At 38.5% G+C, this 15,546-nt stretch overlaps 1 protein-coding gene across 5 annotated transcripts in view; it reads right to left on the minus strand.

Annotated features, from left to right (window-relative positions):
• Positions 1-1,039: 1,039 nt before the first annotated feature.
• Positions 1,040-15,546, minus strand: part of LOC119654452 (pleckstrin homology domain-containing family F member 1 homolog) — a 50,258-nt gene continuing 35,751 nt past the window's right edge. For 4 of the 5 annotated variants that reach the window (XM_038059865.1, XM_038059872.1, XM_038059888.1 and 1 more), the window contains exons 7-8: positions 13,977-14,081; positions 1,040-1,884 (exon numbers count right to left, since the gene is read on the minus strand). In XM_038059865.1, the coding sequence (XP_037915793.1) occupies positions 1,813-1,884; positions 13,977-14,081 (177 nt within the window). In that variant the 3' untranslated portion in view covers positions 1,040-1,812. Of the gene's footprint in view, positions 1,885-13,597; positions 13,675-13,976; positions 14,082-15,546 lie in introns of all 5 variants that reach the window. The other variant, XM_038059895.1, reaches the window with a different exon arrangement.

Raw genomic sequence — 15,546 nt, forward strand, 5'->3', positions numbered from 1 at the left:
GATGTCAAATTCTCCGTGGGAGGGCTGGATTGCAAGGCAGTTTCTAGGTGCAGGAGGCCTATTTTGTATTTTTGTTGAATTACGAGTACAAGGGTGTTACTGTGAATGGCTATTGGTTTATGACTGCTCTTAGAAATCGGTTGTACCAATGCGGTTCAGGACCAGGATATAGTATTCGAATTAGTGAGGGTGACATCTGGGGCAGATGCTCTTGTTTTGCCATTTGTTAACTGGTCCACAAAGGTTAGTGAACCGTTGTTGAGTCATCTGAAGTCTGATCTGCATATTGTGTACTATTTTCTATGGAATTCCCGAGTATAAATGACCTGGCATTTAGGTCGCCCGTTATTATTGTGTTTGGAGTATTGCTAAGAAATTGAAATAGTTTGTACAGTTCTACTTTAAAAGTAGTCGTGGGTGGATGTGGGTGCATGTGTATGGAGGCAATGGTGATGTTTGGATTAAGGTTCAGGGTCTTAGCGATAATGATGTCCATCTCGGTATCATAGCCATAGCCATCCTCTCTGAATTTGTAAGTGAAAAATAAAAGTGAAACTACTTTTATTCAAAAGGAAATAGTTGTATGGGGTAATCAATAACTAAATGTAGAATGTCACTTTTATTAAGCCGCGGAAGGATCAACCCTGATGATCCTTTTTGCTGTAAACTCTGAAAATGAAGTCGAATATTCTCTTGCATAATCAATAGGACTCTCACGTTATATAAAATATTTTATTAAAATTTCTTCTTGCAATAAATATTGTTATAATTTTTTCTTTACAAAAACAAAAAATAGTAATAAAGACATTTTTTGAATTTCGATATTCGTTAACAGTGGTATGATTTTCTTCTCTTAATTCTTATCCTTAGTATTTTCTCCGTGAATATAACCGTTGCTTATTTTATTCGTATGTGCGTCAATGCAGAGCAAATTGTTTCACATTGACTTAATTTCATTTTTCTGTTTATTTTCTCTATTTTGGTTACGTATTTACATAACATAATTCTCAAATTGCCATTGGAGAATTTTCATGGTTGCTTAGGAGCAACCCTTTATACTTTTTGTTTTTTTTTTGTAGAAAAGTGAGATTTGGCGATATCAGCTAATAAATTTCTTTTGATAATATTTGCTGTAAGTGATATTTGTATGATATTAAGAAACCTTCATTGTTCCATTGCATAAGTTTATGTTTCGAGAAAAATTTGATTAAGACTGATCTGAGTTACTACACGTTTGATATTTCCTCTTAAAAGTGATATAAAGTTGTATCCATTTGATTACACTATATAAGGAGTATGTGGATGTGTTTTTATGTTATGTGTATTAGTGGGTAACGAAAATGAAACAGTAAATAATAAAGAGTTGTATACTTAAAGATTTATTTTCTGGGATATAAAATAAGGAATATTCATTTAACGCGCGTTTCTAATGACTTCGTATAAATTAAACCCATAATATACAGATATCGTAATGATGATAAAAATTATATTACTCAACTCTGACAACTTCGGGGATATATGAATGAGTGTAGATTTGCTTTGACAAAGTAAAGTGAATCTTGTATTTGATTTGTATTTGTTTTAAAAGCTAACATTTCGAAAAAGAGTGCACAATACTTAATTCATCTTTCCGTCACATTTTTCACGTGGATTTGCCGAAATGATGTTTTATTGTTTCTCTGATAATAAGACTGCTCGCGTCTGTGCATACACAATGATTTTGTAACAGTAAATCTTTCATGTTGAATTACTTTTCAGATTTTTCGTCTTTTCTTTCTACGAACTTTGTTATCCCGCAACAGTACGTTGATATCACTTTTCCTTGTCTTCCACTTTGTCTGCTTTATCCGGTTTATCTCCAACCCCATCGCCATAAAATTTAGGCTGCAATTAGATAAATTCAGAAAGTTAGTTCGAGGTGTAAGTACTGCTTTCGATCTTATTTGAGGACATATTATGGAAGAAGAAGCGAACAAGACTGGAAATAAAAATTGCCACGGGAAGATAATACATTTTATCTAACTTCAAGCCAATTATAATGGAAAAACATCTTTTATCTATGAATAGTACCCAAAACAATGCGTTTAGTAGCGAATAAACGAAAAAAATCAAACATAGCTGAACATCTGAATTGCGCGATGTTATCAACAGATAATAAGAGAGATGAGTATTAATGCAATGCTTCATGTTGTTTCCATCTGAATTACATCAAATTTGCCTTATCTATTGTAGGACTTGATAAGGTATGAGATGATATCCCCACTACTTATCCGAGAGTGTAATTTAAGTTTCCATAGATTAATTCAGCAATACTATAGTTTGACAGTTTTTACAGTTACAAATAAGCTTGAAAGGGAGTAGTGAACAATTTTTGATAAAGCTCGCAACCCTTCAAACATGAAAAGATAATTGAATTGAAGTAATAAAAACTTGTTGTTTCTTTTTCGTTGGTGTAGGTCAAGTTTGTTTGCACTGATGAAGGCAACAAATGGTTCCCGAAATATCGGTATTTGCAAGAATAAATACCTACACCAACGAAAAAGAAACAACAAGTTTTTATTACTTCAATTAATTAATCGTGGGAAACACCGCATAATTTCACTCTGATAATTGAATTGCATTTAAAAACAGATACTGTTTATGAATGATCGAAGGGTGAAAAGTAGACTTGTGTGGCAAAAACCAGATATTGAATAACAGAAAAATGTTAACCATTTGAAGAGCTTAAAAATTATGGAGGAATAATACATTGAACTGGGTGAAATGTATCTGCATAAATCGCCAAAGAGTGGTTTCACCAGTGTAGTGTCATGGCAGGCAGAAAATTATAGACATGTTTCAATCTTTGAAAGGATGAAGAGAAAGATAGATTAATAACACAGACATTTTCCCCAAGCTTACTGGTGCGACTCAATAGAGTTTAGCGATGTGGTAACCTCACCCAACCACATCACGGAATTCTTTTGCAGCTCGAATTACAGTCTACAAGTACCACCAGTCTATAAGGATACACTCTCTTTTGTGTATTTCTTTGGGCTACCTAGAAATGGGAAAGAAAGTGAATTTGCAATCCAGTCATAATGTTAATTTATAGAACTTTTAACTGCTTCAACTATACAGAGAAATGCTAAATATCGATAGTTATTCCGCTAATTCAACTTTCTCTGTTAACAAAACCACTGGAGAAAGTACAAGAATGACACAGCATATACATGGCCGCAATAGTTCAGTTGCGTTACTGATAAGAACCGTACTTTGCTTACCGTTCGACGAGCCGCTATGGAGAAGTGGCGGGAATATTTCGAGCAGATTTCAACGCAAAAATTCCATCTATCAGCGCCACTGTCAAGGAAGTAATGAAACGAATAAAATCGGGCAAAGCAACAGGACCTGACGATATTGCATCTGAGCATCGCATTCGGTTATTCATAATCTGAGTAGCAAGCATGCACCATAGTTACAATATGGAAAAAGAAAGATAATCCGGCAGAACGTTCAATTGCCAGAAGAACTGGTGCACTGGATTAAAATGCTCTACCACAATGCGAAAAGTAAAATTCGAATTGTGGCGGGCATATCATAAATCACGTTTCTGTCGATGTTCATCAAGGAAGCGCCCTTTACTCACTCTTCTTTGCTCTTGTTATGGACTCTCTCACACGGGACATCCAACTTCCAGTGCCTTATAAACTTGTTCAAAAATGGAATGAGCGCCTCATTCAAAACCTTCTCAGATTGAATCTGAAGAAAAAAAACAGAATGGAGAAAAACGAACACAGACTGACTAGGCTGACTCTGACCAATGTGCGAGGCCAGATAAAAGCAGCAGGATCACTCTCGAGACCATTCAATATGAACAACGGTCTAAGACGTCCTTTTCAGCCTGGTCCTGGAGAAATCATTCGCGATGCAAATATAAATGCGAGAGACACCATCCTCCTCAAGTCCACACAACTACTGGTCTACGTTGACGATATTGACATTATCGGAAGAACAACTCGAGATGTACAGTCAACCTTTATCCAAATCGAGCAGGCGGCGCGAGATCTTGGGCAGCACATTAATGAAGGCAAGACGAAGTATATGGTAGCCAAGTCAGCGCCGAAAACCAAAGAACGAACAACATTGGTCAAATGAAAACAATAAAGATAGGAGATCACAACTTTGAGACGGTTGAAAATTTCTCCTATCTAGGGTCGAAAATCACAACCGATAACAGCTATGACAAAAACTGTTTCGCTCGAAACGTCTCATCATACGGTCAAAGCTCTTATTGTACAAGACTATGATCTTGCCAGTCCTTATGTATTTCTCGGAGATCTGGGTTCTTAGCAAAAAATGTCAATATCCATGGTAGAAAAAGAGGATGAGGCAGATCCTGTCTCAGATGGAGCGATGGCGTAGGTCAGGACGCCAGACAGCTTTTAGGGATATCAAATTGGTGGACCTCGGCGCAAAACCGGGGTTTCTGGAGTTCCTTATTAAGAGAGGTCTAGACCGGATATCGGTTGTTGCGCTGTTGATGATGATGATTCTAAAGAAACAGAGACTACCACTGTCAGTGGCAGTGACGTAACCAGGAGTGAGCGATTTAAATACCTCGGGCCAATGCTATCAGCCAAAGGAGAACTGCATAATGAAATTACTTCACGTATTAGCTCAACCTGGATGAAGTGACGTTCCCCAACTGTTGATCTTCGTGACCGACGCATCAACGAACGCTCAAATTTAAAATTTATCGCAGTGTTCTCCACCCAGTCACCCTCTATGGTTCAGAGTGTGACTAAAAAAGACTATGAGCGCGCCTCGCGGTAATGGAGACGAAGATGTTGCGTTGGACCAGTGGCGTAACATGCTATGATCACGTTCGAAATGAGCATATCCGGGATCGATATGAGGTTTTACCGATCGTGGAAAAATTTCGAGAGAGGCGTCTTCAATGGTGTGGTCACGTAAATCGCGATGATGAGAATTAACTTGCCAAAATTGGTTTGAACATCGAAGCCGATGGGAAAAGATGAAAAGGTCCGTCGAAGCAACGATGGCTTAATACGCTGGATGCTGATTTGAAAGTCTGGCGACGGCATGCAAATCAGGCCTTTTAGAGAGCGAAATGGCGCAATTAAGCCGAGTCGACACCGCCTGTGAGCGGGACAAAGGCTGAAGAGGTTCAGTAGGATCTAATGCATTTTCGTGATACTATTATTACTAATGTAGCGGAGTTTAAGTTTAGTATGTCCCAAAATGGAATTATTAAAACGTATTCAACAATTTTTTTTTACACTTTTTGAACTGATAAATTTTTTTGTGTGTGATGTTGGACCACGTTCCTTGTGCCTCAGTATGGTAAATAAACCCATCCAAAGTTTAGATTTTTATACGTCAACGTGATACTGTTTGAATGTCACAGGTTTCCCAGCAAATGATGCATGTGTGTCAAATGTCGCTATCAACAAGATATTAGCAAAAGAATAAAAAATTACACCGCTAAAATGGCTACGAATCGTCAACTCAGTAAAAAGTTAAAATTTTACTACAAACTCCCAAAAAGTGCTGAGTTCTTGCACACCGATGGGTCAAAAACAGAACGGTGTTCTGAAGCAGGAGTCTATCTTTTAAATAGAAATGAAAAGTAGGCTTTTCCTTGGGATAGTAAGCACTGTGTTGTAGAGGGAAATGAAATCTTGGATGCCTTGGCAAAAACCGCTTGGTTTGAAGGTCTTTCCATAGTTATTTATCACTGCACCTGCAGTTACTACAGATCTGCTGCTTCCACTTGTGCGGAAATCTTGGGAACCTAAAAACTTCCCCATAAAGTGGAAGAAGGGGATGATCGTCAAGAACCCAAAGAAGGGGACCCGCTTTGAGTGTACGCATTGGAGAGGTATCTGCTTACTCCCTGCCGCCGCAAAGATAATAGCTAAAATAATCTTGGAACGCATCAAAGAACATCTCGAAAGCTTGATCGATAGAGAGCAGGTTGGTTTTTGCTACAGATTTCCCTGCATTCACCACCTCAACACCCTACGGATAATTTTGGAACACTGCGCGGATTCTAGATCTTCGCTGAACTTGTGAACTCCTCTGTTACTCAAAAGCTCCAAGCTTCCGTCAATACCTGTCTGCGTCGTATCATCGGAGTGTGTTGTACTGACATTATCTCAGACGAAAAACTTGGTTAGCGTACAGGCCTGGCACTCGTACGCACTATGATCGGAAGGTGGAAGCGGTTAAGGAGGGGCGACAATTGCATTGCGGGCTACGCTATGCAGTGGAATCCATTCTTCCAAGATGGCTGACCAGTAGCTTGCTCCAAGGGCACTTGGGGCAGAACAGTAGAGGATTGCGAGCGTCTCGAGAAATCGTAAGGCGAGCTGAAGCAAATTTCAAGTAACCGCGAACGATGGCACGTAGGTGTGGTGACGCGCTATACCCCATCAAGGGGTGAATTGCAACCATATATATATATTAGCAAAGGAGGATTAATTTCTCTTATAATAATAATAATAATAATCGTTGGCGCAACAATCCATATTGGATCAGGGCCTTGAAGTGTGTTAGAGCACTTCATTCAAGACCGTAACGGTACACTAGGAGGCAATGTGGTCAGCATTGCGCTCGCCCGAGATTATTACCCTGATTTGACTCAGGTACTCATTTACAGCTGAGTCGACTGGTATCCGACGTCAAATCACGATGCAAATTCCACTGCCACCAGTGAGATTTGAACCGTGACCTTCCGTATGACAGCCTAGTGCTCTAACCACTGAGCTATCCGGACACATAATTTCTCTTATGCCGTATGCCAATTACTGGAGTGACACCAGCATTGGCTTATGCAGTTATCAAAAACTGCAAAACGTTGCATATACACAAGTAGCCGAGATTAAATTACGCTAGTCATACCAAACTTTTTTTTGTCAATCTGCGTACCCCCGTTGGACAGAGCAGTCGAGTACAATTTACCACTATGGTCTGATTGCTCAGAGGCACTTTTTCTCATTTTCTGAATTTTATCACAGTTTATAGTACTGGCAGAGTAATATTGATTCTCCATCACGGTCCGGTATTGATCCGAGCGCAATGCTGACCACATTGCCTCCCACAGTGTACTGTGGTGTACCGTTACGGTCTTGAATGAAGTGCTCTAACACACTTCAAGGCCTTGATCCAATATGGATTGTTGCGCCAACGATTATTATTATTATTATCACGGTCTTAAAAGGGATGTTCAATGAAGCAGAATTGATAGGAGGAGTTTAATAATGTACATACACAAATACCTAGTGCAGTAATGTTGACATATCCTGATATTTTGGCAGATTTGGCCTTTCAAAAATATTGTGTTGGAATAGCTAGAGGTTTGCTGCCTCTAACTTATCATTATTTCAAATGCAGAAAAAATAGCTTTTCTATATATTTTTATTTGTAGTTAGCAATAATATGCAATCCATTACCAAGTCGTATTCAGGCGATCCTGAACATGAAACAAGAAAGAAATGTGCAAACTGCATCAGTTCTTCGACGTCATACTTTCTTATTGATATTTATGTATACGTTGCACTAGAGCGAATAGTAAAAGAAAGTGACCAGCGTCCAATATCCTGAACTGGAGACAATATCAAGACATTTAGCGATTGCAAAGCCGCCCTTGTCAAAGCAACCAGCATAGCACACCTTCACACTGGCGTCCCACGTTGCCTTACCACCTATGTGTGGGACAAAGGAGTTGACAATGAGACTCATTAGCGATGATTGAAACAATTAAGCATTCTCATTACACTGTAGACGGCCGAAATTTTACCATCAGAACTGACAACAAGCCGTTAGTAAGCAGCTTCAACCAAACCGAAAAAAGTTCATCTTGACAGCCCCGTCAGTTAGAACTTATATCAAAGTTTACCACTGATAATCAATATAAAACCGGCGGAGATCAACATAGTTGCAAACTTGTTCACTCCAGTGGAGGCAGTAAAGATCCTGTAAGTTTTTTCGTGAATAATGCGATACATGGCGCTAAAATCCTTGCTCCTTTACCAACGCAATGGTTGAATTCCTTTTGTCATAGCCTACACTACGCTTCCCTTCTTGTACTTTTTCATGCAGATCGAGCATGTCGCACCTGGCTCCACGTTTCTGCAGTGGAATAGGTCTTTAACATTCTTTGGGGATGTGGGTGGCAAACTTGATCCGATATGATTCCGAGATAATGACACTTTTAATGGTGGCCCAGTGCGTTTAGGTAATCCATCACAATCACGGTGTCTTTTCAGGAAGCCTCTCCTGAACTTCTATATCGCAAATTTCCGCTGGGAGATAATGAAGACGCAGTCGCGGTAGTCGTCAACAACAGTCCATTACGCTTTCCATAGTAAAAAAAATTAGAGCCGCAAGGAGGAGCATCGCACCATCCCGCTTCGCTTAGGCCCAGAAAGTCCAGCCATTATCGTCGGGAACATTCCTACATGGATACAGTAAGTATAACATCCTGTCCACTAAACGACTGGGAAGACTAATTGATCAGTTCTTACAAAATATGTACATTCCCAGATGGCTGCTTAATTGCCTACTGGAAAGGTAAACTTACGGAGAAAGCACTCTACGAGTTTACGGCAAACATCTGGACTCACGATTTCGGGAAAGAATACGTCATGGGCAGCGTTTTGTGACATGACAAAATAAAATGGAATTGATCCGGGATTAATCAGTTGCATTTTTCACATGCGGTCGGATGGAAGTCTCAGGGGGTGCCCGCAAGGAGGAGCTTTCTATCACTGTATTGAAAAGACTCCTGGTAATAAACACTTTAGTATGGGTCTTGGAGGACTCAATGTTTTTTCAAAAGTTTACGGACACAGTAAGGGCGCCTTTGCCGGTAACTTACAGTTGGCTCTTCCGCAGCTGAACGGAATGCGAAAAAGACTTGACTAGCATACGCGTTGGAGACATAATTTGGAATATCTGAGATATCAATACGCTATCCACTTCAATATGTTTAAGAGCCCAATCAATGCTCAGAAGCAGCTGATTAAATAATGGATGTCGAACTAAAACCCTGCTGAAAGCAGAAACGGCACTCGCCCTTCGGCAAATAGAAAGATTTGCATCAATCCAAAGGTTTATTATTTATTATTAACGATGCGATGGTCGAGTTGGTTGAGCTTTTGCTTCTTCATCTCGTTCTTTTGGGTTCAGATAATGCTAGGTCATGGATGTGTCTTTGTGGTGCCCTCCTGCTTCAATGAAACTGGAGCAATCAAACTGGAATATCAATGTTTTAAAAGTAACAACCATAGTTCCAATATTCAGTCTTTTGGTAGGTCTATTGTTCTAAACCCTTTTAGAGAATCACAAACATCCATGGCTATAGCCGGGATTCGAATCCGGGGCACGACGTCGAGAAGGTGAAACTGACACTCCAAACATGACGAATGGTATTTCTATCACAATAGGTTTGGGCAAAATATGCAATGTATATGCATGCATGAAAATGGCCTGCCTATGTCAATGCTACGCTGGTAGCACAACAAACCGCTGCCTAAAAGTCGACAAAACAATATATACACATTTCCACGTGGAACCCGGCACGGGCGTGTTCGCCCTACCAAAGTCGTGGATGAAAAAGCAGCAAAATCAGACCGTATCCCCTAAGCAGCTAATGTTATGAGGATCGAAATCTACGGTAAAGTAACCTTATATTTAAATTCAAATCTCAGACGCGACTTTCGGTGGAAATTCATTGTAGCCAACGTCATTCAGCATATACTAGGCAAGGACTTCTTATCGGTGTACAACCTTATACGAGATATTAATTGACAACATAAAAAAGGCCACAATTAAAGTGCTACCATAACAAACCCCAACCGCCATGATATTGAATGGCAGCATTAGCAAACATGCTTGACGAATTCATCAAAGCAACTGAAGTGGCACAGCACCATGAACCACAAAGTAAAGTACGTAATCACATCTTGACGAAAGGCCCACCGTGTCATAATCGAGCTCATCTCCCGAAAGATTCCGCGAAACGAGAAACAGAATAATGGGTTACAAGTGGAATTACAAAGCCCATACGACAGTGCAATTTGAAAGCGCCGGAAAAAGCGGGTCTTGGCGAATATGAGGAACTTAATACAGTACCTGACAACTATCCCGTACCACACATACAAAACTTCAAACAGAAACTTCAGGGATGCAAACATTATTCCATGCCGAATTGCTGTTTTCTCTCGCGGGTAAGAGAGAAAACAGCAATGCCTATACCGTTTGGGCATTGCGAATTACACAACATGCCGTTTGATATCGCGGCTCATGAAATCAGTGTTGCGAGGTTTGGGTAGTGTTTTGTGGTGCCGTCTTGATAGCATTCCGCACCTTAGAGCATCACGAAAGCCAATTCAATTTGGTACTATAAAGACTCCATATGCATGGTCCTAAGGTATAGGAACACTTAGCACTTGTGTGTAGGAAAATCGGAGGTCGAATACTTGAGATACCAGGCCAGGTAAATTATAAAGTACGAGAAATCCTGCAATAAGAAAAGCCAAAAACATTCATCGAACTACGTCATTTCCTCGACATAAATTTTTATAGACGTTTTATCCCAAATGCAGCCGCAACACAGGCACCATTGCACTGAATCACAACAGGCATAAAGAAGAAAGACAAGCAACCTGTACTATGGACTCCAAGAGCTGAAAACGCCTATGACCATTGTAAAGGTCAACTCGCAGAAACAACCTGCCTGGCATACCCTGTAGAACGAGCGGATCTCATTCTAACCGCGGATGCCTCTGATAACTGACTCGACTGGTGCTACACTGGAACAGCCAGTAATGGACAACGCCAACTAATTAGTTTAAAAAAAACTCAACAGCGAAAAAAAGCGCTTACGATAGGGAACTGTTGGCGATAAACAATGCTGTGAAAGGCGTTTTTTAACCCAATATTCAAAAATCAACGAGCCACAGACTTGAGGTGTAGTGGCTACAAAGTTATTATCTTAAAAGGGATAAAGTTGAAAAATTATGATATTTGAAAACATGTCAGTGGAACGATTCTAGAAAGAATACCATGAAATCGAACAACGCTTTAGTTTTAAATATCGAGGACTACCTCTGGCTCTTAATTCTAAGGAATAGTCTCATTTAAATTGGTCATGTTTAGTGGACTGACATATTTCTGTATCGAAACTTAGAGACCAAATCGTGGACATTTTTAACCAACCATTCAACACCAGGAAATGACATGCGTTTGAAATGCAAGCTACCAGATGACAGTGGGCCAAAAATCATGATCTTGGACATTGGTCGATTGAAGTTATTTCTTCAAATGTATGTAAAGCAAATTTGTTTCACGCCGATGGTAGCCGTAGAATTTACCACAGAAATGGAGTGCGCTTTTATGGTAAATGTTGCCGAAACACTGTAAAACTTTCGTTGTATGTTATAGTCTGATGAGCAATAATATATCAAGAAGTTGGAGCTATTTTGATGCGGCTCTGTGAATGCAGAAAAGTACAAAAGATTAATAACAGGAATTATCACAAAAGTGTCCAGATATATTCTCTTGGAACGATTCTGCGCCTTGTTGTCGAGCAGAATGTATAAGTTACTTTTGATGGAATTGCAACAAGTTTTTTTCTAATTAATAAAAAAACTGTTTTTCTCTTACCTTACCTAAAAAAAATTTCAAGGATGACCTGCGAATCAGATTCTTAGAATGACCTTCAAACAGTCTTGACCTTAACCTCATTGAAAATCTGTGGTCAACTGTCAGCTAAAAAGACTCCCACATGCCATTGGCGAAACTCATAACAACTGAGCATTTTTGCATATTCTGTGTATCTTATTTCCCCAAAAAGAAGATCAACCTGTTGCTTGATTTAAGGGGGTCATCCCGTGTGTCGGATCCGCGGAATGGAATTTATTTATTGGCATCACTTGTATCTAGATATAGTGTGAAATATATGAGGGCAAAGTGATTTTTTGATATTCGGAGTAGTTCGGAAATTATAGTGTTCAGCACGTAATAAGTCACATGCCAGATTTATGTCGATCACCGTAATAAAGCGCGTATTTACCGGTCCGAATAAAGTTCGAATGACTTCGCTGAAAGAACAAGAATTGAAGCTAAGGCTGTACATGTGTTTCTTGTCGAAACCTAAGGTTTATGGACTAGGTATAGCAGATTAAACGTCAGTTAAGATTTTATGGCTAAAAACCACATCCTTCTTTTTAAATGGTTTTTTCTCGAAACCGCATATTGAAAATCTGCTGCCACCATAGCCGAAAATCTATCCAACGAAATTCTTTAAAATTTTCACGACTTATTCAGAACATATTTCTACGGTCCGCACCGTATTAATTTTTTTTTTCGATTCATTAAAGAAGCCTCGAAAATACACCAGAATTCACAAAAAAAAAGTTTAACGCGGCATTAAAAATTCTACTTTTGCGGACTGTAGTTGAGTCTGCACGTTAAAATGCCGTTTACTTTTTTTCTTTAAGATGACCGCAAACGCCCTCTAGCGTGGCAGCACAAAAATACCTTTTTTTGGAGATGAGTGTATAAATTGCTCTGTATTTCAATAATGAACTATGATATCCGGCTGGAAAAATGATTACGTATGCTCAAGATATTAATAAATATATGGTGAAAAATTCGTATTTGTGTCTTCCTCCAGTTTTTCACAAAAAAATTCTAAAAAAAAGCGAAAAAACGGCCTTTACACGAGATGACCCCCTTAAGTAATAATTTGTTCGAAATATTAACTGCAATTTTTATGCGTTTAGTCTGCCAATATTTCGGAGACCATTAGTTTTTCAGTGTAGAACAAAATAAGCCGAAGAATCGATTTCCTACTGAAATACGTTAAGTATTGGACATATATCAATTTCTCGAGAGATTTAAAATGATGTTACTTGATATATGTGTAGCTCGTTGAAAGGTATTATGCATTCTACCCACTATGTAACGATTATTTTTATTACTGCATTTCTGAATGTCGAACTTAAATTTAAGGCCGTTTTGTTTACACAAGCATTCTTTCAATTTGCATATTTTGTGGTTTATTTTTAGAATGGAATGATTATTATACGATATGCGATACACTCCAGCTTAGTATGATAAATAGTTGGCGAATTTATGTAAGAGACAATTTCGATGCAACGTAAACAAAAAAATGTTTGCTGTTGAATTTCAATAACAAGTTGTTGAGATCCTTTTGCAGATAATAAATATAGCAAAAATGTGCCATATTATCGAATACAAAAGTGTTTGATTTTTAGAACATTTATCAAGGAGCATCTGGTAGAGAGAAACTGGATCAATCACTTTATACCATTCCACCCAATAAACACGTCAAAACGATTCCAACCGTTTAATTTTTTGAACGTGTTTTATGTCAGATAATCAAATCAACAGCTTTTTCAATTGTATCTTCCAAAACACGTCTAGCGATAAGTTTCTAATAAATGAAAAAAATCCAAAGCCAAAACCAAAAACAAATTCACAGAAGGTAACATCACGGGGATTTGTAAAAAAGCACACGTTACTTCAACTCTAGTTCGGTAGTCAGTTAAGTAATTGCACTTACTTATTGGATTTATTATATAATAAGAGATTTTTGTCCTATCATAAACAACTTCTACCATTGCAATGACTCATAAAACTCTGCGAAAAAATGCTTAATATTACAAATCATCATCAAAGTCTTTTGTTTGAGAATTATTTGAGCGGATAGTCGAGAGAGGTTACTAGAAAGTGAATATTTGTCATGCAAAGAATCTTGTTTACATTCAAAACTTGTTAGAGATTGTTTCGGACTTTAGTAAATAGCTGGCTTTTATTGTTATTTAATTGTGTCAATGATATATTTCGCACTGATAGCGTTGACGCGTGGATTCATATTTAGTAACCTCCCTAATGATTTGATAAGACGCTTAACTAGAATTCGTGATAAATGGAGTACTTACTTCATCATGTGTTTCCTTCTGGTCCTCTTCGTCGTCTGAATCATCGTCACCTGAACTGTCGGCAGTGTTGTTATTTGATTTCGGTATCGCAACCACAGATTTTGCCTGTAAGCGAGAAGAATGATTCAGTGAAACAGTATTTTAAAAATATTATATTCATGTTATTATTTAAAATGCTATAGAATCCTTGAGCTCAACTGGCTTTATCTAATAAATTTATAGTCTTATCACGGTAGAAGAAAAAGTTAGACGTAGCCTGAAATTAGTGTGAACTCGCTGGAACTGATTTTCTGAAGAATTTTTGCGAATAATGAGTTGGCAATGTCAATATAAATTATAATGACTTAACAGTGTTTAAGTGATAGACAAAAACCATGCGGGTTGACTAACGACAAATAAGAGAGCAGGGCGATCCTAAAAGACTAAAGAAATGGCGAAAATGAAGAGAGTTAAAAATGCATGTATCCAAGAACAAAAAGCAATAATATTTCACTTGTCTTTGCCATCTATAATTACAAGAATATTTATATTAATATATGACAACTTTCCCACCTCCTGCCTAAAAATTCATCATGAAACGCGCAATCTGTGTCCAGTTTAAGTAAGTCTCAGTGAGTAATTGTATATATCCCAGTTTGGTACCGAGGTCCACGAATTTGATGTGCCTATGTTATGGGGTCTCGGTTGAAGCTAGGCATTAAGGAGCTTTTTAGAGTATAAATAAAACCAACTATGCTGCAAGAGTCGTAGGATAGAGCTGTGCCATAAATTTACTGGAGTTGTATTGCGTTCAAATAGATACTACATACGAGAGGACCCGTGAAGGTAATTTTTACACCAAACGCGGGTAGAATTGGCCACGGCCCAGGGATTAGAAGACAATCAGTTTTACCTCTTTTCTGTTGAAGACTCTAGAGTGTGTCCTAGATATTCATTCAAGGGCGATTTCAGAAAAATCGGCTTTTTCCAATTTTCAACACGACTATCTTAAAGGCAATCCTATGAAGACTGCTTTTCACGAGGTAATTAGTACGATTGGATCAATATTATATGCATATATATTAGCTGGACCAACACTGAACCGATATGTAAAGTATCTCAGTGTGATCCTCGGTGCAAAGTTAAATTGGAGACTTAACATAAAACCGCTCGTCAAGATAGCCAACATAGTTTCCCACGTTTGCAAAAGGTCTTTCGTGACAAAATGGGAGGTTCGTCCGAAAGTGGTTCTACGGGTGAACGCAGCTATAGTTCATCCGATCCTCATCTATGTTTCTCTTATATCTAGCTTGAATTAAAAAAAACCATGCGTACGAGTACTTCTGAAGTTATACTGGATCGAAGATCGCGATGAGTTGCAGTTATGACACCGTATTCTTCACAAAGCGATGAAAAACTGACTAATAATTTCAGGATTTGCATAAAATTTCCCTATATTATATCACACCTCCAAACTTTTGTCTTGCAATATATCAAAGGAAGAACTACGCCGGGACACAGACCAGATATTTGTGGACATGTTGATTAGAAAGCAGAGGCAGCGGGAAATAAGGTACAAATTAAGAAAGGG

Source organism: Hermetia illucens, chromosome 1 (assembly GCF_905115235.1).
Source record: "Hermetia illucens chromosome 1, iHerIll2.2.curated.20191125, whole genome shotgun sequence".
In the NCBI taxonomy this organism is placed as follows: Eukaryota; Metazoa; Arthropoda; class Insecta; order Diptera; family Stratiomyidae; genus Hermetia; species Hermetia illucens.